General features: G+C 45.5%; 1 protein-coding gene across 4 annotated transcripts in view; it reads right to left on the reverse strand.

Moving 5' to 3' along the window:
• TRIO (trio Rho guanine nucleotide exchange factor) overlaps positions 1–23,401 on the reverse strand; it is a 270,608-nt gene that overhangs the window by 128,394 nt on the left and 118,813 nt on the right. For all 4 annotated transcript variants that reach the window (XM_028737945.2, XM_028737948.2, XM_028737949.2 and 1 more), the window contains exons 10-16: positions 22,429–22,551; positions 20,742–20,933; positions 14,204–14,373; positions 12,244–12,418; positions 10,164–10,359; positions 7,863–8,029; positions 2,487–2,606 (exon numbers count right to left, since the gene is read on the reverse strand). In XM_028737945.2, coding sequence (XP_028593778.2) covers positions 2,487–2,606; positions 7,863–8,029; positions 10,164–10,359; positions 12,244–12,418; positions 14,204–14,373; positions 20,742–20,933; positions 22,429–22,551 — 1,143 coding nt within the window. The remainder of the gene's footprint in view (positions 1–2,486; positions 2,607–7,862; positions 8,030–10,163; positions 10,360–12,243; positions 12,419–14,203; positions 14,374–20,741; positions 20,934–22,428; positions 22,552–23,401) is intronic.

Genomic DNA, 23,401 nt, shown 5'->3' on the forward strand with positions numbered 1-23,401 from the left:
CCTATTTATCTACTTGCACTTTGACGTGCTTTCGAACTGCTAGGTTGGCAGGAGCAGGGACCGAGCAACGGGAGCTCACCCCATCGTGGGGATTCGAACTGCCGACCTTCTGGTCGGCAAGTCCTAGGCTCTGTGGTTTAACCCACAGCGCCACCCGCATCCCTTATTACTGCTATTATGTAATTTTAAATATTACTTTTCAAACAAGCTTCAATCCTATTGAGTGTTCAAAGTGGTTATCAGATACTTCCACAGTATCCTTACCACAGCCCTGAGAGATAGGCTGGTATTAGTAACCAGGTACTTCTTTACAGCAATGAAGAGTAGATATTTGTTTAAGAACTGCAGCAGAGCATAAATATACTGAACTGTTTTGCTACAGGTTATTATTAAGTGCTCTGTGGCCACCCAGATTCCTGGGCCCCTTTTTGACTTAAGACATTTGCTGCTTTTAGCAGAAACTCGCGTAAAAAACCCTGGGCTCTGATGGAAGAAAAGAGGGGTATGAACGTTAGAAAACAAATGCATAAATAAAAAGGAGACGCAGAGATGGTGTGCTGGAGGAAAGCAGAATTTCCAGGTTTAAAATCTAACTTTGCTCTGGAATTCTTAAGTATAACCAGTATATAGCCCGCTCTATCGCATTCTACCAAGGTAGCCCCCAGTTAGTAGTTCCTACGCATTTATCCCCTAAAAGGACAAATATCTACACTGCAGATTCTAAAGGGAAGGAATGTTATACCGAAAATTTACCAAAGCTGCCAAGAGTGAGGACACAGAGACTGCAAACTGTGAACAACAGAAAGGGAAAACGGAAAACTCCGCAGAACGACAGTAGAACAGAAGGCAGTTACTGTAGCACCAAGGATTTCTGAAAATAAAAAGCTTCCCAATGGATAAAAGCAAAGGATTTTACTTTTAGCAATCTTAAGCACTCATGTCTCACTACGTATTACCAGAAAAAAAAGTTAAACCGTGCAGCAGTCGTTTTCAATGCTTTGGGCCTCTATTTTAGTCAAGCCACCTATCCCAAGTAAGGTGAAGATTAGAACAGGATTTAAAAGTTACTTAAGCACCCTGGTTGTTTCTGGTCATGTAGTAGTAGTAGTAGTGGTGAAAATAAATAAATAAATAAAATAAAATAAAATAAAATAATAATAATAATATGCCACACATCTGACTGGGTTGCCCCAGGCATTCTGGGCAACTCACAACAAATTGTAAAGGGAGGGCGTTCCACAGGGCGGGTGCCACCACGAGAAGGCCGTCTGCCTTGTTCCCTGTAACCTCACTTCTTGCAGTCAGGGAACACCCAAAAGGCCCTCAGAGCTGGACCTCAGGGCTGAATGACAGTGGTGGAGACACTCCTTCAGATTTACGGGGCCGAAAGTGTTTATGGGTGTTCAAGGTCAGCACCAACATTTTGAATTTGGCTTGGAAATGTACTGGGAGCCAATGTAGATCTTTCAGAACCAGTGTTATATGGTCCTGGCAGCTGCTCCCAGTCACCAGTCTGGCAGCCGCATTGAACTAAAGAAGCACATTAAATTAAGATGCACGTTAGCAGTGGCACGAGGGCTTTCCACATTATTGCTTCATGGTAGTGTGTGGCATTTAGCAATGGAAAATGATGATGCCCCCATAGCAAATGAACTATCTCTTGGTTAATAAATCTTCAGCAATGAATTCCAGCCGGTGAAATGCACAGTGATAGCCACAAATGCTGCTCAAGAGGTAACCAGAAATCAAATTTATGAACGAAGTTTTTAATCTCTATTTTGTCCTGTTGAGGGCTGATGCTATTGTAAGAAGGCGGGAAAGCTGCTTTAAGCAGAGTCAGACTAGCAAGCAATCAGGCTCAATATTGTGTCCATCTTGACTGGCCGCGGTTCTCTAGCATTTTACAAAAGAGTCTGGACTGAATCTGGGACATTCTGCATGAAGACTTTCACTAAGCAAGAGCCAAAATACTATTTCCGCATCTTTAGGAACCCTTCACAGGTCGTTGTGCCATGTTGACAAATACCTTAGTCGTTTTTTTGCTGGCTGATACACATCAACAGGCAAAATGGCTTTTGACTAACATCTCTCCTCTTGTGTAAAATATAGGTAGTGGCAGACTTATGAAAAATCAGGCAAGGACCACTTTGTGTCTGAAGCTATCTACAGGCACTGAGAGATTTAAACACTATCAGTCTGACACACGATCCATAAAGTAACTAGCAAATTTAAATTATAAACCGAGTTGTTCCTCTAGTGCAGGCTTCCTCAAACTCAGCCCTCCAGGTGTTTTGAGACTACAATTCCCATCATCCCTGACCACTGGTCCTGCTAGCTAGGGATCATGGGAGTTGTAGACGAAAAACATCTGGAGGGCGGAGGCTGAGGAAGCCTGCTCTAGTGTATGTGCAAAAAGAGAATGAAAGTTATCTCTGCACGCTCTGCTGGACCGCAAAGTTGAGAGTAATAGCCCAAAACACTTTTACCTCTATTGCATGCTGGAATTGTTCGTGTTCGCGCTGCAGCTGCTCAGCCTCTTGTAGCGAGCTGGCAGTGATCAGTCCGGCATTTAACATGGACTCTCCGTTTCGGATCCAGCCCAATACCTGAAATGCAGCAGGAGAGAGCACAGCTTAGCACAGTGGTTCTCAAAGGGGGCGGCAGGAAGATTCCAGAAAAAGCAAACATTTCAACATTTCCATATAGTATAATACAGTATAGTATAGTATAGTATAGTATAGTATCAGAGTACAGTGGTACCTCGGGTTACATATGCTTCAGGTTACATACGTTTCAGGTTACAGTGGTGCCTCGGAAGACGAAATTAATCCGTTCCGCGAGTCTCTTCGTCTTGCGGTTTTTTCGTCTTGCGAAGCATGGCTATTAGCGGCTTAGCGGCTATTAACGGCTTAGCGGTTTTAAGAAAAAGGAAACAAACTCGCAAGAACTCGCAAGACGTTTCATCTTGCGAAGCAAGCCCATAGGGAAATCCGTCTTGTGGAACGACTCAAAAAACGGAAAACCCTTTCGTCTAGCGAGTTTTTCGTCTTGCGAGGCATTCGTCTTGTGGGGCACCACTGTACATACGCTTCAGGTTACAGACTCCGCTAACCCAGAAATAGTACCTCAGGTTAAGAACTTTGCTTCCGGATGAGAACAGAAATCACGCGGCGGCGGCAGGAGGCCTCATTAGCTAAAGTGGTGTCTCAGGTTAAGAACAGTTTCAGGTTAAGAACGGACCTCCAGAACAAATTAAGTACATAACCAGAGGTACCAATGTATTTATTTATTTGCAGAATATGGATGGGTGATACTGAAGACAATCCCAGTCGTGATCCAGAAGCACCATTCCAACAGTGTGCTGAATAAGACTCATTTATCTTTATATTGGTTGGACAGTGTTCTCGAAGCTACCAGCATGAGTTTGACCAAACTGCGGGAGGCAGTGGAAGACAGGAGTGCCTGGCGTGCTCTGGTCCATGGGGTCACGAAGAGTCGGACACGATTAAACGACTAAACAACAACAACAACATCTTTATATTTTGGGAATGATCCATGTTCTTATGTACCTGCATTGTTTTATACTTTCTTGATGTCCCGCGATCATATGATAAAGTAGGCACTGCTAGGAGTTGTTTCTTTTGGTTTTCCAATGTACTTCTTAACAACATAAAATCCGGTGTGGTGCAAGCAAATTCTTATTCTGAAAGCGTGGCCCAGAGGGGGAATAAAGCTTGAGAACCGCTGGTTTAGAACGTTCTCTTTACGTCTAGAGCAGTTTCCCAAACTTGGTTCTCCAGCTGGTTTTGGACTACAATTCCCATCATCCCTGACCACCGGTCCTGCTACCTAGGAATGATGGGAGTTATAGTCCAAAAACAGCTGGAGGCCCAAATTTGTGAAACCCTGGTCTAGAGCAATACATCTGAAAATGTTCCTATTGTTAAAGAGAAATACTCAAAGATGGGGGAATTTGTTTCACGCTGCAGTGTTAACGATGGTGCCAACATCAGGCCGTTCCAAAGCTTGGCTTTCACCAGCTTATTATCAAACATAGTTTGGCTTTCCGTTCTTTTCCGTAGAGGAAACAGCATACTTCCTGGTTGGGACTATGCCTTGGGGCTGTGGACTCCCATCCCTCCTCCCGCCTCCTCAAATCCTGGCTTACCATACATTTGATTGCTATGAATGGAAATTTAATCAGGATTCTAAAAGGTGCATTGTGGGCCAGGGTTAACAATTTTTCAATATCACAGGGCGCCCTAGCAGAGGAGGGAGACTATGTGCAAGGGAACTGGCGGAGCAGGGTGAGTTGGTTCACACCTGATCACTCCATGCTAGTAAGTGTGGCAACTGCACTAGATCTTGAAAGCACAATGCACCTACGCAATGATGGACCAAGCGCTACAGAGATCACCATTTTACAATAACGGTCGCAAAAGTACAGGGCCCTTTTCTCTGCAAAGGAAGATTAAAAGGACCAAAGGAGATCAATCCCATTGTGTCCTGTTAATGGATGCTTTGGATAAACTCAGCACTAGGTGGAAAACAAAGCCACCACATTCTTATTAGTGGCAGCACAACACGTAGCTGCATTATTTTTTTTGGTAAGAGATAAAATACCAACTGCAGATATGTACTTTATTAAAGTAAGATTAACATTAAAAATAGACTGTCTGGCAAAACCTCCTAGGGAGACTGAAACCGTATTATTATTATTTTTACAGAGAAAGGCTTCTTTTACCCTGACTACACAGAAGAAACCTAATTCAAAAGAAATTACGCCTGCAAAAATCGTGAGCCTTAAAGGGTAAAGTTAGGGAAACGCTCTAAAGGTTACAAAGAACAGAGAGAATGTAACGCCAGAAATACAAAGTGTTCAACTATCAACCGCCTGCATCTTTGTACAGCAAACTTTTTAAAAATAGTAGTGCATGTCTCATCAGATTATTCGTACCACCCGCCATTTTAGCGAAGCCAAAGTTTGGCGTAACCACTGAGAAAGTCTCCTTCTGTCCCCTAGTCCAGCAGCAGCAAATCTGGCAGGAAGTTGCGGTCATTTGCTAAAGGAACTGTGGATCAAGTGCCGCAGGAAGCCAACACAGCAAACAGCAAACACGCGATTCTCTCTGTCTGGCGGAACACCTGCCGAGCTGCAAAGCTTTTTCTATCTCAGAGGAAAAACAGCAAGACATCTTCCTTCCTGGCTTAAGAATGAAATGTGTATTTCTGCATCAAGGTCACTTATGTCAAAAGATAAAAAAGAGCTTTCCGCCCCCCAAAGGGCTTACAACGTAAGACTTGTGGAGAAGAAACTCAATTCGGGAATCCTTTTCATTGGGAAGACTATGGAATTGGGATCAATGTATCTGGTTTGGGCGTTTTCTAATTCACTGGTCTTTTGTGAGTAAATTCCACCAATCCGTCTTCATGCAAATTGATAAAAGAGGGGAAATAGAACTATTTTGGCCTCAACTCCTTAATATGTTTAAATTCACAATGCAAACAGTAACTTAAGAGCTTTTAGCACATTGGCTGAGATTAAATCAACATGCATATGGAACATATCTATGAGACAATGCAAATGTGAAACACTTGACTAGTTTATTTTAAATTTCCTCCATCTAATCTCCTAATCTAAGTTTCCAACAGAGACCCTGTGAAGGAAGTTTCTCGAGAAGGAGCAAACATGGAAACTATGCTGGCCATGTTGAAGTTTATAGTGGATTTCCTTACAGATTACACCCATGGAGGGTAGTAATGGTTGCTGTTGCTGTCACTTTTTGGCATTTGGTTTTTATTTTATACTGATGACTTTTAGCTTTTGTCAGCTGCCTCTAACGCATCTGCTGGAAGGCAAAATCAAAATGCCAATAATAATAATAATAATAATAATAATAATAATAATAATAATAATAATTCTGACAACGGGGGCAAAATTTACCAGATGCATCAGTTGCATATATGTTCAGATGTCCTGAGTGCTCAAGCCGGCTGGCTGATAAGCAACAAACTTTTCTTTTAAAAACACCACCACTCAAAAAGACTTCGCAGGAAGGATAAGATCCAGTGATATCCCAGCAGTTATTAAGAGCAGCAATTTAAGCAGCAGAGTAAGGCAATTTCGGTGCCATGATGCATACAAAGCAATCTGCTGAGAACAGCTCCGACGTAAAGTTTAAGAACGTAGGCAGAGCTCTGTGGGATCCCTTCGGCTAAAAGTCGTTGCACTGTCGTCATTCTTCAGCTCAGAGGTTTCCAACCTTTTCAAGGCCACGGCTCCCTTGACCAACCACATACTTTCTGCGGCAGCCCTGTGGGGCTCAGGGACCGTTATGTCCCCCCTTGCCTGCAGAGCTGGCAGCCTATCTCCCTTTCCCAAACACCCTCCCCTTGTGGGGGGGGGGTTTCCCTCGGCCTCCTCTTATCTCCCCTCTCCTTGAGTGTCTTTTGGGCAGCAGCCGCCACTACCCTGGTCTGCCCCAAAGAGAGGTGCCCCCCCACACTGCCCCACAAGGGCCTGGGACGAGGATGCGCCCTTAGCGGCCCGACAGAGACTGGCCAAAGATTGGGGAGGCAGCGGCCTGCATGGCGGAAAGGCTCCCCTTCAGTACCGGGCACTCAGCTCCCAGGCAGGCCTTTCAGACATCAAGCACAAGAAAGGCCAGCCTGCCTGCCCGGCCTCCCACTTATCCGTCCATTCCCAACAGCGAGGGCTGGCAGACTGACTGGCTGGGCTCCCTCACCCAATTGCTTGCTGCTTCAGCTCCTGTCAACCAGAACCCACTGGCCAGCCCCAGAGGCACCATTTGCCTGCGGAGCCTGTAGTCAGGGCTGCTGCAACAAACAGCCATGCAAGCCTTTGGGAGGCAGAAACGCGAGAGGGCATCAGAGGAAGGGAGGGAAGGAAAGGGGGACAAAGGCCAGTGCTGCTCGCGGCACCCTCCACCATCATTCAAGGCACCCCAGGGTGCCACGGCACACTGGTTGAAAGCCACAGCTTCTGCTTCTAAAAGTGGCTAGCCAGCTGCCTCTGGTTTCATTCTGCCACACTGGTTGACAGCATAGCTCAGTTATAGAAACGAGAGGTCTCTATGTTTCTTTAGGCGCCAGGTGAAAACACTTCGCTTCTCCTAAACCTCCGGCTATTTAAACAATCTATGGCCTTTTAAACCATTTGCGTATTGCTGTTGTTGTTTTGGGGGTATTGCTTTGTTTGTTATTATGCTGTTCCGTTTTTGTGGTTTCATGCAGTAAACCACCCTGTGATTCTTGGATGAAGGGCCGTATAAAAAAAAAATTCATCATCTTCTATGCTACAATTCCCATTCATTTTGATGGAACTTGACCGGGGGCAGCTTTCTACAGACCACTCCTGTATCTTTTATGGAGTCCAGTGTCATGTTTTTGTACATAAAAAGTACTGTATTTTTCGGTGTTTAAGATGCCCCTAAGTATAAGATGACCCCTATTTTCTGAACCAAAAATTAAGAGCTTTGGGGGGGGGGGGAGTTCGCAAAACAGTTGCTGAGCTTTTGAGGGGGGGATTGGCGATTCAGGCAGCTTCGCTTTTAACCGCTGCGCATTGAACATCCGCGTACAGCATGCCACCCAATTTTGGACTAAAAAAAATTAAGCAAAAAAACATCGCCACACACAGGTATTTTGGTACTTGTAGGGTAGGGACGCAGACCCAGAAAGGTATTTGATTTTGAGAGTGGAATGATTAACACGAACTGCTGTTGTGTCATGGTTGCTGCTTCTTCAAGCAGGCTTGTACAACCGCTATCCCCGTGACCGTTTTATGAAGAAGGTTGTGTACCGAACAGACAGGCACGTAGCACAGCACTGCCTCGTCGTACCTGCTTGACTTCGGCCTGCAGGTGGCGCAGCTGCACGCACTGCTCCAAGTGCTTCCGATGCTGCTCGGCCGCCAGGTCCAACTCCTGCTGCTTTTCGTGAAGGAACTCCAGCAAGTCTTGAACCCGCGTTGCCATGTCTACGTCTCTGTCGCAGAGCAGCTCGACACCTGCAAGCACCATTCGCAAATGTCACCTCGGCAAACACAGGTACCATTTGAAGATCCTTCACAGCATCACACAGCAATACCTCCCCCCTTCCTTGAGTTTTCAGTTTTACAATTACAACATTTCCCATTCTTTTGCACTTCCCACTACCGTAGTTTTCGCTCCATTACACGCATTTTTTTCCTCCTAGAAAGTAAGGGGAAATGTCTGTGCGTGTTGCGGAGCGAATGCTTCCCTCCTCCGTGGTTTCCAGCGGGAGAAGAGCCGCTGAATGGGGAGGAGAGAGGGACAGAGTGCCTGCTTCTTTAAAGGAGCAAAGCGAGAGGGGAGGGGAGCCGCTTACACGAGTGTAAGCGGCTCCTGTCCGGTTGGCTCCTTTAAAGCAAGCAGGCTCTCTGTATCTCCTCCCGCTTTGCTGGAAATAGCAGAAAAGATTTTCAGCTCGCTAAGGGGGGGGGGGGGAGGGAGAGAAGCAGAACATGCTTGCTTTAAAGGAGCCTACCAGACAGGAGCCGCTTACACTCGTGTAAGCGGCTCCTGTCCGGTAGGCTCCTTTAAAGCAAGCAGGCTCTCTGTCCCTCCAGCAAAGTTTTTCAGCTCGCTAAGGGGGGGGGGGGGGAGAAGCAGAGCTTGCTCCACGCGTGCTCCGTGTTCCTTGAGTGCTTTTCCTTCCCTCCCCACTTAAAACGTGGTTACAAAGCACGGATCCACATGGATCCTCAGGATTTTAATTTTAATTGCCATATTTCAAGAAGTAAAACTCCGGACACAAAAAGTTGCTGAGCTTTTTTGGGGGAAATTTCAAAAATCCAGACATTTTGCCGATCCCCCCCCCCCATGCTAATTCTGTCCTGGACAGCCCTGAAAATATAAAAGTGCAATTAAAAATCACACAGCAAAAGATTGAGCATCATTTCAATCTTTTTCTGTTGGAGGCACTCAAATACATCAGTTTTGCTATTAACCACCATTATTTTAAACAGAGACACGACTTGACTTCTGGTCTTGGTGCTTGTAAGCAATACTCCCCATGGTTTTTGCCTTGGTTTTTGGTCCTTTGTGCCTATGACTAACCAGCTGATACCACAAAACCAAAAACAGCAGGAAGGCAAAAGAATGCAAGAATAAACCAGAGAGAAAAGGGTCTCTTAAGTGCCCAAAATATTTTATTACTGTCTGACATGAGATTCTTTCCTTAAGGTCAATCTTGCCTTTCAGAACTCTGCAAAAATATACTACTGTAGGCTTCTCTTTTGCCAACAGCAAACCACAAGAAGAAATGGCAGACTGCTTTTGGATGGGGGGGGTGGTTTAAGGGAAATGGGATACATTCAAAAGGCATTTGTTAAAACATACAAGGTCCTTTAAAAAGCAGCAGCAGGGTGTGCTTAAGCTATTGGATTCAGCAAAGGGTACAATGGTTCATGGGGACATCGGTGGCACTGTGGGTTAAAGCACAGAGCCTAGGACTTGCTGATCATGAAGGTCGGCGGTTCGAATCCCCGTGACAGGGTGAGCTCCTGTTGCTCGGTCCCTGCTCCTGCAAACCTAGCAGTTCGAAAGCACGTCAAAGTGCAAGTAGATAAATAGGTACCACTCTGGCGGGAAGGTAAACGGCGTTTCCGTGCGCTGCTCTGGTTCACCAGAAGCAGCCTAGTCATGCTGGCCACATGACCCGGAAGCTGTCTGCAGACAAACGCCGGCTCCCTCGACCTACAGAGTGAGATGAGTGCCGCAACCCCAGAGTTGGTCATGACTCGACCTAATGGTCAGGGGTCCCCTTTACCCCCTTACAATGGATCATATCCTCTGTGCTTACAGTTTCAAGATTACATTAACGTTTTCGCCAGGAACCAATTCAGGGCAGAGCTTAGCAGCCGAAACCGTTCAGCAGAAAAGCCCTGACCATGTCTGTCTATATTTAAAAATAGAATATGTGTTAATCCATAATGAAATGTATTTTAATAAAAGGAAATAATAGGTATGTTTTCTCCTCTAATGTGCAGCACCTGATGCGTCCTAATTCTCAGAGATTCTTTCAGTTCAAGTGTCAGTGGAGCCCTAGGTGCCCTAAATCAGCTTAGATAATCTCTATAAATCCATTAACCTGGTTAAGGTGGGACGCATGCATCTTACCAGAAGCCTGCACTTCATTGACGTACTGCAGGAGATCCTGCCCTTGGTGGATGACATCAAAGGTCAGGTTATTCATGGTCAAAGCTTTGTCCGCATGGTGCTGGAGCCGCTGCTCAGCGATGGTGAGATCCTCCGTGTCAAAATCGTTCATCTGCTGCGAGAGCTCGTCGTTCCAGGACTCAAGGTCTGAAATGATCTAAAGCGGGAGAAGTTGAAGAAGAAGAAAACACTGAGCACATGAGTAAAAACAACAAAGGCTGTGACTACCCAGTGGAACTCAAAAGGCATCAAAGGATCAATCACTTGGTTTAAAAAATAACAAAGCAGTCTACTCTCCAAGAACAAGTTTGCTTTTTGTAACACCTGGGGATCAAGAGAACTAAGTAACCCACATGAGAATCTCAGGTACACTGGAGAGATGCAAACATTGTGGACAATGAATGCCTTGAGAACAGGAGACCGTCATCGTGAGATGTAGGAAGTCACTAATAATAACAAGCCGTTGTCCTTTTCCAAGCACGTTTGGCAGGAGTTGGTAGCCATGGTATGTGGTATGCCAAAGACAATGGGAATTGTAGTCAAAGAAGCCTAGATATCAGACCAAGATTATTAGATGGGAGGTTCTTGTTTCATGTGCAGGTCTAGTTAACAAGACTAAGGTCTCAATGTTGTGAATGGGGTTGATGGATCAACGAGAAGCTTTTAGACTTGGGTAGCATTTTGGGACAGGAGAAACTGTATTTTAAAAGGTGGCATCTCCTTGAACTGGAATCAGACTGCTGGCACTAAAAGATTGTAAGAGACATTTTGAACTTCACTTCCGAGGGAAAGACAAGTTCCACGGAGCACCCAGATTGGATAGTTTAAAGGACAAGGGCTGACAAATGAAAACCAGACCTGAAATCTATATAAGCCATCTATCTCAAAGCGGCTGTTCATAAACTCATAGGGAGAAGTCTTTAGTTTGCGGTCAATGTTTGAAGGAGGACAGAGGCATCCATTTGTATGTTCAACAGCTGGCTGGAACACAAATCAAGGGATACGAACAGAAGAACAGAGGCAGAATTGGTGGGCAACACTGATATCGGATGGAGGAAGAAAGACTTCACACTCGCCTCAGCTGAAGTTTTAAAATGGATTTAATGGGAAGCATTGAGTATGTGGTTGGGGATCATCTGCTCAGAGGTTTTTAGCAGGGGCAATTAGAATAAGTCCTATTATCTGAAACAAAAAAAATCCTTCCAGTAGCACCTTAAAGACCAACTAAGTTAGTTCTTGGTATGAGCTTTCGTGTGCATGCACACTTCTTCAGATACCTATTATCTGATTATTGATGTAAACCCTCAAAATGTATTTTCTATTGTTAAGTTTTTACCTCTATTTTCAGTAGCACATTTTGTTTTGTTTTATTGCTATGGCTAGTGGCTGATGCAAATAAAGATTCCTCTAATCTATGTAAGTCACAGTTTCTGAACATGGATTGTGAAAGAGGGACTGAACTAAAACCAGTTTAAAATTGGGTGCTGCACAACGCATGGCATTAAAGGTTTTGTGCTTGCAATTTAAAACGATATAATGAAGAACTGCCAATGTCTGTGGAGCTTTCCAAAACTAAAACATATGGAGCATCAGAAGCATTTAAGCAGACATAAATATATTGATACTTAAGGGAATGATGAACAAAGGAGAAAGGAACAGATAACTAACAAAGCAACCTGTAAGGAGTACTTATATTTTTTTTCTCTCTCTCTGGTCTCAACAGATATATTCATTCATTCACACCACATTCCTGAAAAACAGGTAGGGGATGGCTGTAAATTCAGACTCCTTGACAGCAAAATAGATTGAACTTTCCCAGGGCTATAACTGTCTGCATTAGCACTGAGATTACAATCCTTAAGTACCCAGTCATGTCTCTTTCTGTGGGGGGTTAAAGGAAACCAAATCAATCAGAGGAAACAACCAACAGCTTCATATTTTTGCTCTTCTAGTGAAAAACCCCATTTTAAACCCAGCCCACCCTTCAGGCGAGAAAGGAGAAAAAAAAACCACAACATTTCTGTGGAAATTGAAGGCTCACATCAATGGCGTCTCTCTCAAATATCCGCAGCTGTAAGAAGAGCTCCAGTTTTATTTTGCGCTCCTGAAACAGCTCCTCCATCTGTGACTGGGCCTCATCCAGCTGCTGAAGGACCGTCTCTATGTGATTGATGGAGCTGTTGTGGGGGGTCTTGTTACTTGAGATGGCAGAATCCCTATTAAAAAGGGGGGAGAAAAACTTGTAAGTAGGAAAACAGGTCCTGAAAGGAAACGTGTACGTGAACAGTAGTCTCCACTGCCCTTCTTGTCCTGCGAGAGTCGAAGGGGAAGAGCCAGCCCTTGTCACTGGTTTTCAAACTCTCTTCCCTCAGGAAATCCTTTCCACATCTCCTCAAGGGCTGGGGAATCAGAGCTTGGGTGTCTAGCACAGGATTCTTCAGCACACTCACAGGATTTTTCAGTGCCACAACTATGACGTAATGAATTGAGCAGAACGGAAGGAGGGAGGTGGGTTGGGGTACAAAATTTTAGGCTCTCACAGGGTGACGTTGAAATTTGAAAGTCTGTCCCTAAAGGCAGGGTGGGCACAGGGTCTGTCAATTTGCATTTCTTAGTTCAGAAAGTACAGTGGTACCTCATGTTGTGTAACTTCCAGGTTACAGAATCTTTGGGTTATGGCCGTAGCAAACCCGGAAGTGTATACTTCCGGGTTTCGCCATGCACGCATATGCAGAAGTGCTCAGTCGCGCCACGCACATGTGCAGAAGGGATCCTCCGGTTACGAAGTTTTCGGGATACAGCTGGGCCTCTGGAACGGATCCCGTTTGTAACCGGAGGTACCACTGTATTGATCAGACGTGTAGAGATCTTTCCTATTCTAATTACAGTAGTAGCTCATTTTGCGACCGGGATCCGTTCCAGAGCCCCAGTCGCTGGCCGAAAAGGACACTGGACAAAGCACCGCGTCTGTGCACACAGGCGGAGCGGTTTGCGCTTCTGCGCATGCGGCGAACCCAGAAGTAACCCAGGTACTTCCGGGTTTGCCACGGACGTTCGACAGAACAGGCGCTCGATGAAGCGGATGCTAGACGAGGTACCACTGTAATTCAAGAGGGTTCTGGAAGCTTCTCTGTGTGAAAGAAACAAGCAGAAGGTGCATGATGTTTGGGTAATTCCTTCAGAGAAGCGGAGTACAGCTGGCTTAAACTGGTTCTCTTATCTCTTTCTGTCAAGGTCATGCTAACTATAAAAAGTAAGACCAGAAGGAGCCTGGGTTTCACTTTCTCTTTCTGTCTCTCTTTCCTTCTGGTGTGGTGTCCTGTATATAGCATGCTTAGTGTTTAGGTTGTAGACTTATTATGTTATTGCAAGTTTAAGTTAAGTCTGCTGCAACTGGATTTCTTATGGACAGTGCCAATCCTGAATGTGATGGATTTGTGACCATTATGCTCATCTGCCTTCAGTAGCAGTAAAGCTCTGCTGGATGAAATTTTAATTGCTTCTGGGAATCCTGTGGTGTGTTTAAGGTTTTACTCTGCTAACTACCGTATTTTTTGCTCTATAAGACTCACTTTGTCCCTCCTAAAAAGTAAGGGGAAATGTGTGTGTGTCTTATGGAGCGAATGCAGGCTGCGCAGTTATCCCAGAAGCCAGAACAGCAAGAGGGATTGCTGCTTTCACTGCGCAGCGATCCCTCTTGCTGTTCTGGCTTCTGAGATTCAGAATATTTTTTTTCTTGTTTTCCTCCTCCAAAAACTAGGTGCGTCTTGGGGTCTGGTGCGTCCTATAGTGCGAAAAATACGGTATATGCTGGAGTCTGCTCTGGATCAATGTTGAGGTTACCAGAGCATAGACAACAGTAGTTAGGCTATCTCTGTCCAGATAGGGACGCGGCTGGGCCACAAGCTGAAGCAGACGAAAGGCATTCGGTTGCGTGTTACAGAAGGAACGGCACAGAACACAACGCAGGGCTGCTCTTTCCAGGGAAGGCAACCTCTTACCTCAGCTGCTGTATTAGATCCTCGCCTTCCTTGATGACGTTCACCGTCACCTGAAGCGTGGTCTGCTGCTGCTGCCCAAACCTTTTGATCAGCTCCTGCACAGCCTCCACCGACTCCGCGTAGACATCGTCCAGCAGTTCCTTCTGCAGCTCTTCCAGCCACGTCCAGAGCTGCGGGAGGAAGAAGAAAAATCAGCCAAGAAAGAAGCCCCACGGGCAGCTTGAGGAAAACAAACCGGGAAACAAATTGGGTTTCCCAGCCCCCCTCCCTTTGCCATTTTCCTGTTGGCAGTTTACGGAAAATTGGTTGCGATGCGAATATAATGCTACTTAGCATTTATACAGCCCCCGAGTATTATGCAGTCTGTGCCGCAGATGGGAGAGGAGCGTGGGGGGGAAACAGCGGCTCTCCTCCAGTCCCCCAGTGAGTCTTCAGGAAAAGCCGAGATTTAAAACTGGAGACTCCTTGCTCACAGCTGGTAGAGCATAGTGGCTCCGAGTGCGAGCCAGATAAAGTCCCCAGTTCAAGTCTCACCTCAGTCTGAACACATATGGGAGCCTTAGGCTAGCCAGTGCTTTTCAATTCCAGTTCCCCACCCTCCACCTGCAATATTGAGATAGTGTTACTTATATTACTGTGTTTCTGAGGCTGTAAAGATTCTGAGCTATTCTTAATTAATTAAATTTGCATGCTGCCCTTGCTGAGAGAGCATGCTACCTGTTCGTAAAATTGTGTAACCGAATACCTTGCACAATAGCCCCATCTCTTTTCAGGAATCAAAGCACCAGAAGCAATTTGAATTTAAAGCAATTTAAGATTCATTTCAGAGTTACTTCCCCTACCTCAGTGTTCAAGAGTCTGATACAAAGCATCTGAGAGCAGACACTTGTTCCATGTGGTGGTCTTGCACCCTGACTATTCTGACGTTGCAAAAGTGCTGTGTCATTTCTGGTTTTCCATTTGCATCTTTAACGTAAAGCAAAAGGTGAGCAATGCCCCCCAAAAAGCGGATTGAGAAACAGACCGCTTTGTGTTTGGCACAGCAATTTTTCTCTAAGTGCTAAAAACCGTTTTGATCGTACGGCTGTTAAATCACGCGAGATTCATTGCATGCGAGTAACACAAACACAGAAAATGTGGCAAGAAAAGGAAACGATAAATTTGTGTTAGCTTTCTGAAGTCTCATTTCTCAAGACTGTGAAAGCTTCAGACTTTTTTTGGAACATGCCTGCTAATCCTCTAATGCCAATAAAGGCCTCTATTCTTCCAATCTAGTCTGGACTTCTGCAGAAAATCAGGAGGAAGACACTTGCACCAATGACCGAGGAAGAAGCTGACATGGCTTTCTAAACTCTACAGGCAGTTTTGACACAAAAAGTATTTGGATGCTCATTTCACAAGACACCGAGGAGTGTGGTGTACCAATTGCCACGAAAAAAATATTAAGGCACTTATGGGTCCATCGCTGAAATCTTCCACAAAGAGTTGACAGAGTTGATTTGTTCCCTGCGCTTTGGCACCGCTGCGCAAACACCTGGCCATCGCTCGTTCCAGCTTTTCCCATTGGAGGAAAGGAAGTTATTTAAATGCACATTTGTACGGCTGACAGTCAAAAAGTTATGAGCGCAGACACATGCAGACATTACTCAAAGCACCTTCTGAACAACCTCCCGCCCCGACTTTGCGTTACTCGGGGAATGTTGATAAGCGGCACTCTGGGAAACGGCCGAAGGTTTTCTGCCATTAATCCCTGCCCTGGGGTTTCCATCTAAGCAACTGTTGCTGTAAACAAGACTCCTTTTCCTACTCATCTTGCTCAAGACAGAGTCTCTCACCCAGCTCCTAACTACAGGCACAAGGCAGAGCCAGACCCGTTGCACGATGCTCAGTTCATGATCCATTTGGGCACTGAAGCTGAAAGAATAACAACCCATGAAAGGTCAGGGTTTTTTTCTTTGGGTTTAAATCGGTTTGTGAGCCTGCTTGCAAAAATGCTTTGAACTTTTGCCTCCAGGTTATGATTTTGGGCCACTGAGCATTCAACGAATATCAGCGCTAAGTAGGAGGTTACTTGTGAAGTTAAGTTCACCTTCCACATCTGAGGCGAGGAATTAGGGGCCTGGTTAATATGAACACCCCAAGAAATCTGTGAACATTTGGGAATAGCACCCACTATTAATCTGGTTGTTGCCAATGTGCAGGACTGGCCCACCCATGAGGCAGACTGAGGAAACTGCCTCAGGCGGCAGAATCCAAGGGCCGTCCCTGCAGGAGGAGACGCAGCTACAGCGGCTTCCAGGTTCTGGCAAGACCTCGGCGAGAATCCTGTGAAATTTCACAAAGTCCTCACACAGCCTTACTGAGGCGCTAGTAAAATATTAAGTTGTGCTGAGCTGAGGTAAGGCGTGTGAACTCGTTTGAGTAACTATAGTGGCAAGGCTAGGGTGGGTGGCACGCAAACAGGGTGGTACCTTCTCGTTTCACCTCAGGCGGCAAAAACAGGATGGGCCGCCCTCATCAATGTGGGAAGGTCCATGTGCGATTCCCACTTGAACATGCAAATGGATTCCATTAATAATATCCAAGGTTGGTGCAGAGAAATCACCGTCTCCTGCAATCAGCAAGGTACAAAGTGCCATCTTTCCCAATGACACCACAGGGTGCCATCACTTTTCTTGCAACACCTGGTCATGGCACAAAACCATCTTACAGTCATACCTCGGGATAAATATGCTTCAGGATAAGTATTTTTGGGTCGCGCTCTGCGGCGACCGGGAAGTAACAGAGCGCGTTACTTCCGGGTTTCGCTGCTTGCGTATGCGCAGACGGTCAAAATGACGCATGCGCGGAAGCGGCGAAACGTGACCCGCGCATGTGCAGACGCGTCTTATGTTCTGTTCAGGATGCGAACTGGGCTCCAGAACGGATCCCGTTCGCATCCCGAAGTACCACTGTATTGCAATCAAGCAGGAAGAACAATGCCACGATAGTTACTCAAGAGAGCCAGTGTGGTGTAGTGGTTAAGAGCGGTAGTCTCGTAATCTGGGGAACCGGGTTCGCGTCTCTGCTCCTCCACATGCAGCTGCTGGGTGACCTTGGGCCAGTCACACTTCTCTGAAGTCTCTCAGCCCCACTCACCTCACAGAGTGTTTGTTGTGGGGGAGGAAGGGAAAGGAGAATGTTAGCCGCTTTGAGACTCCTTCAGGTAGTGATAAAGCGGGATATCAAATCCAAACTCCTCCTCCTCTTCTTTTTCTTCTTCAAATCGAGTTCACATGCCTTACCTCAGTTCAGCACAACTTAATATGCACAGAATCCTAGAATTGTAGAGTTGGAAGGGACCCTGAGGGTCATCTAGGCCAACCCACTGCAACACAGGAATCTCAACTAAAGCATCCATGACAGGTCTCTGCTTGAAGACCTCCAATGAAGGAGAGTCCACACCTTCTAAGTGAGTCTGCTCCATGTCAAACAGCTCCCACCATCAGAAAGCTCTTCCTGATGCTTGCTCAGAATCTCCTCTCCTGCAACTTGAATCCATCTATTCAGGTCCTTCCCTCCAGAGCAGGAGAAAACAAGCTTGCTATATCTTCCATGTGACAGCCCTTAAGATACTTGAAGATGGTTATGATATCCTCCTCTCAGGCTCCTGCCTGCTGACTGGTTGCTTATTTATCAACCACACCTGTATCCCATTTCTCTTCCATAAAACTCAAAGCAGCACTGGGTTGCCCCCTACTGCCAACGATCACCTTGAAGGTTAGGTTGAGACAGACAAATTGGTCCCAGATCCCCTCGTGGACTTGACGGCTGAACTGAGATTCAAACCTAAGCTTCCCTGATCCACCTCCAATATACTCATTCCGGTTATCAGAGGGGTTGCTAAAAACAGCACCAGGAATTCACATTAAATTACAGCTGCACTGTTGGTAGGTTAGATAGAATATTTCCTTAACACACCATGGAATATTGCCATAACTAAGACAAGGAATAGATGCGGAGAAATTGGAGGGGGCAGGTTTGAAGCCAGGGTATTATTTCTCTGCACTGGGGGAAAGCTAGGCACCATTCCAATACATCTGCGCTGGCTTCCCAACGTTTATGAATCACATCTAATTGTATCCTCCATCAAAGCCGCTTCCGATTTTTACTCAAGTAGTACATCTTAAGGCTTTATTTAAGATCCTTCTGGCAGGTGACCTTCATCACGGCACGAGCGCCTTTCAATCAATGCCTTCTTGCCAGAATTAGTTGCAAGCCCTTTCAGAACCAAAGAACAACTTATGTCTTAGAACAAACACTAACCGATATGGACACAGGCAGACACCTAATTTTAGTTGCCACTGAAACCCAGCTTTTCTCTCCCAAGTCTGCAGGAAGGCATGGGCACATCTATGCACAGTGGTACCTCTGGTTACGAACTTAATTACTGTATTTTTCGCCCTATAGGGCGCACTTTCCCCCCTCCAAAAATGAAGGGGAAATGTGTGTGCGTCCTATGGGGCGAATGCAGGCTTTCGCTGAAGCCTGGAGAGCAAGAGGGGTTGGTGCGCACCGACCCCTCTCACTCTCCAGGCTTCAGGAAGCTATCCGCAAGCCGTGGGAGAGCTGTGCGAAGAGCCAGGCTTCGGGCTTCGCGCAGCTCTCCAAAAGCCGTGGGAGGGCTGCGCGACTTCATCCTATGCGCCTCATGTTATGAGCGGTGCGTCCTATGGGCCGGTGTGCCCTATGGGCTGAAAAATACGGTAGTTCCGGAGGTCCGTTCTTAAGCTGAAACCGCTCGTAACATGAGGCGCGCTTTCGCTAATGGCGCCTCCCGTTGCCACCGCACGACTTCCGCTCGTGTCCCAGGACAAAGTTCACAACCAGGAGCATCTACTTCTGGGTTAGAGGAGCTTGTAACCCAACGCGTTCACAAGGAGGACGGTACGTAACACGAGGTTTCACTGTACACACATGCTGCATGCATGTGAATGCACACATGCCCAAATACAGCCTAAATGGACACCATAAAACCAAGTTCAACTGGACATTTCCTCCGCTACAAACAACAGAGAAACCTTCCGGCCTCAAAGTGGAGATTGCCATTAGCGAATAATGGAAAGATAGACAACGCGTTCTGGGGCAAACAAATCGAGCAATGCTACACCGAGATAATAAAAGCCATTCTGATTCAGAGCCAAGCTTGCTGTTTGCGTGTTACATCCAGAGTAGGGGTGAGAACACGACAGACAGGAAGTTGCTATGTAATGAGGTAAGAGAAAGTAGCTTCAAGTGCCAAGGGGAAGCATTTGAACTTCGAAAATGGCCTAATTTGCAGCTCAGAGGCGCAAGAGAGCAATGGGAACAATGATTTTGTTCCTGGAAAAAGGAAAACTACATTTTTCTTAATACAGTAAACCTTATGATTAAGGCTGCTGAAAACAACTGACTTTGGAGTTGAAGAACACAGAGCGAGATTTTCACCTATGTGGGGGCCAGCTCTGCTATTAGGCAGAGTGAGGCAGCTGCCACATGCCTTGCCTCGTGCCTCCAAAACCAGTCTGCTTTTCTAGGTACGGTGGGGGGGGGGATGTTTTTCTGTCACCAACAATGAAGTAACATTCAACTGTCAGTCCAGTTGACTTCTGCACATGGAATGAGGGCGTTCTTGGCCTTCACCTCAGGCAAAAAGAAAATGTATTGGGTCAGCCCTGCACTGAAGATTCATACTCTATGCAGGAGATGAGCAGATATATGCTCCAAACTTAATGGCATGGCTCCAAACTGCCTCAAGCAATGGTAGGTTTTATGAGCTTGCTGAGAATGGTTTTCTTCCTTAAAATATCTTCGGGCCGCTTTTCGGGGTGAATGCCCACACAAAGAAGCTGACAAATACATAATGGATAAAACAAAACACAAGCGCTAAGAGCCTGAGTGCTTCTCACAACGAGCTGAAAATCCTGGTCGGGCAGGAATTGCGAAAAGCACCAGGCCCTTCCTCTGCCGAGAGCCTTCGCTTCTTCCTGACACACTTGTTATCAGAGATCAGAACTGTGGAAGCAGAACCTGGCTTCAAATCTTAGTTAAAAGGTAACCCTGGTTAAGGGTGGCAAAAGATATTGGGAGCCAGCGGAGGGAAACAATTGCAGTTCCACAACTTCCAATCTTCTACTGCGTGATCAGTTTGTTCATTTTTAACTGTTGATGGTTTTGCTTGTAGGTTGCATTTAGACTTGTTTTTAGGTCGCATATTTGTCGTATTTTGCACCGTCTCAACTTTGCCCAGGCCGCCCTGTGTACTTTTGCAGAAATGTGGGATATAATTTCATAATAAATAAAAATAATGAGTCCCCTAGCTCCAGGAAATATAACTTAGGCCCAGGGAAAGCAATAGCTTGCCAAAGTGCACAGTCAGAAGAGGAGGTCCGCCAGAGGACAGTTTGCAAGGACTCCATCAAATCTGAAGTCTTCCTTGCCCAAGCCAGTTTGAAACTGGCTTACATTAAACTACGGTCCCAGAACTATCATTGACGTATACACTTTGCTGCTCACTTACCTCTTTAACGTGAGTGTGAAAAGACACGGACATGTCCAAGAGAATCTTGCGTTGCTCTACCCGCCGAACGAAATCTTGAATCCGGTCTTCCAACTGGTGTGCCGCCTGATAAATCTCTTCGGGGTCACACTCTCCTGTCTGTGCCAGCTGCTCAGCTGCTTCTAGCAACTTGTCTGCATTGGTGTATGTATTCTACAGAAAAACCAGGGCAAGGGTTATTGCAAAAGGGAAAATTCTGCAGGGATTTACCGTATTTTTCCATCTTTAAGATGGAAGGGGGCATGTATAAGATGCCCCCTATTTTGGGGGACTCTGATTTAAGAAAATGGTGGGAGAGGTATCCGTGTATAAGGCGGCTCCAAATTTTTGACGTTATTTTTTAGGGGGGAAACCTAGTCTTCTACACGGAAAAATATGGTAATCTCTACCATAATCTTACAACACATCCATAGGAAGAGATTCCCCCAAGTTTACCAAAAGAAAACAACCCACAAGCACCTGATCCACTGAAGTTTGTCATTTTCATAGCTAATTTTGTTCAGTTCCTCTAAATTTTTGTATCCAACATACGGCACAGCCGTTCAACATTCAAAGGGCTCCTGGTTGCTGTTTCTATTTTTTATTCCACCCTGCTTGTTTTTATATTTTTAATTTATACTTTTTAATATTGATAGTGTTTGATTCGGCTGACATTTTTATATTGCAACTTTAGGGATTGTAATCTATTACAGTCGTACCTTGGTTTTCGAACAGCTTAGTTCTCGAACGTTTCGGCTCCCAAATGCCGCAAACTCGGAAGTGACTTTTCCCGTTTGCAAACCATTTTTGGAAGCCGAATGTCTAATGGGGTTTCCGTGGCTTCCGATGGGCTGCAGGAGCTTCCTGCAGCCAATCAGAAGCCGAAGTTTGGTTTCTGAACGTTTTGGAACAGATTCCATTTGACTTCCAAGGTACGACTGTATTATGAATTGTTAGTGCTTGCAATGTTGTGAGCTGCCTTGGGAGGGTCAGCTCTGAAAGGTGGCCTAGCAATTTGGAAAACAAATCTCTGCCGAGAACACAAGACACAGACCAGGAGCACAGAACTTAGAACCCACTGACAAGAGCTATTTCCAAACTGACGGGATGCCAATGGCACATAATCCTAGATTAATAGTTCTTCCACACCGCCACCATGAACATCAAGAATGAGAGAAAGGAACTCCAGAACTGGCTGAATTCCTGGCTGAATTCCAGTGCTTTATACTTGAAACACAAACAGTTCTGGTTAAACTCAATGGACCACAAAAGTAAAGCTCTGTCTTAATAAAGATGATCAGCGGCTTACAGATCTGTTTTTCTCTAGGTTGCTTGTGATGTCGTTAGCCATAGCTTCCTGTTCAGGGAACTACTTTTAACAGCTCCCAAACAAGCCAGGATTCAGAAGCCAACTTTAAAATCATGGTCAGCTGCAACTTCTTGGTTTGAGGTGCAGTGGCTAGGGAACCGCGATGTATCGGCAGCTCAAAAAGTTCACAATGTGAACGCCATGCTGGTTCAGACAACGAATCGGAGTATCACCCAGCTCAGGGGACGATATATCAGCCAAAATTCCAAACTACTCGATTTATTTTTCCAAGGCTTGCAGTACATTATTTTACAAGCTGTTTTGACATGCTAAAATGAACATCTCATGGGTGAGTCCTACCTGTGCCACTTCTTCAAAGTCTTCATGGCGTTTCTGCAGCGCCCTGGCTCGATGCAACGATTTACCAACCCCTGTGTGTTTGCTAAGGAAAGCTTCTCCATGGTTTTCGATCCAATCCAGCACCTGCAAAACATCAGCGTGAAGGAATCCCAATTATATGCTTACAACGCAGCTCAAATGGCATCTACTGCTGCTGTAACGAACAGGGCATATCAATTTAACCACAATCAAGTTCCCGGTTTATCTAAATTCCCCCCCCCCCAAAAAAAAATATCCCAAAAGACCAGGACAGGCAACATTTTGTGTATATAGATCTATATCCAAATCCAAATAAAAGCCAAGTAAAAATCAAATTAAAGCCTAGTGATTATTAAAACTCCCAAATCAGATTAATCCTGGCCCAGGGCCTCTACACATTAAAAAAAACCTGCTGCATAGAGGCTACATTAAAAACGATCCGCAAAGTGGTTGTCTACACAAGTCCACCACACAGATTTGTGGCAATTCTCTGGATAAAGTCTGCAGTGACGTCAAAAAATAATAATCTCAAAACTCTACAGTGAGTCAACTGGCCATGCAAGAAGCTGCTGCAGACATGGACTCAGTATAATTCGGCAGCTGTATCGTGCGCACTGGACCTCAGACTGTCAAGTCTCCAAAGGGAGAGATGCTCCTTGGAGGGTTTGAGAACCAAGCAAGAAAAATATTTCCTATGGGGTTAGGTGTTGCTTGAGCTGCTGAATCCAGTGTTCTGGGCTGCCATTCCTATATCCCCAGCCGGCACAGCCATAGTTTAAAACATCTGGAGGGCATGAGGTTGGCAATGGCTGATTTTTCCTAAGCTGCTTTGGGAGGATCTATGATCCTGAAAAGCAATATAAAAGGAACTTCAATCAATCAATCAATCAATCAATCAAATGTACTTTCCATAAGTGAAAATCCTCCAAACATGCCAGGATTCACAATTACACAG

This window comes from Podarcis muralis, chromosome 8 (genome assembly GCF_964188315.1).
Source record: "Podarcis muralis chromosome 8, rPodMur119.hap1.1, whole genome shotgun sequence".
NCBI lineage: Eukaryota > Metazoa > Chordata > Lepidosauria > Squamata > Lacertidae > Podarcis > Podarcis muralis.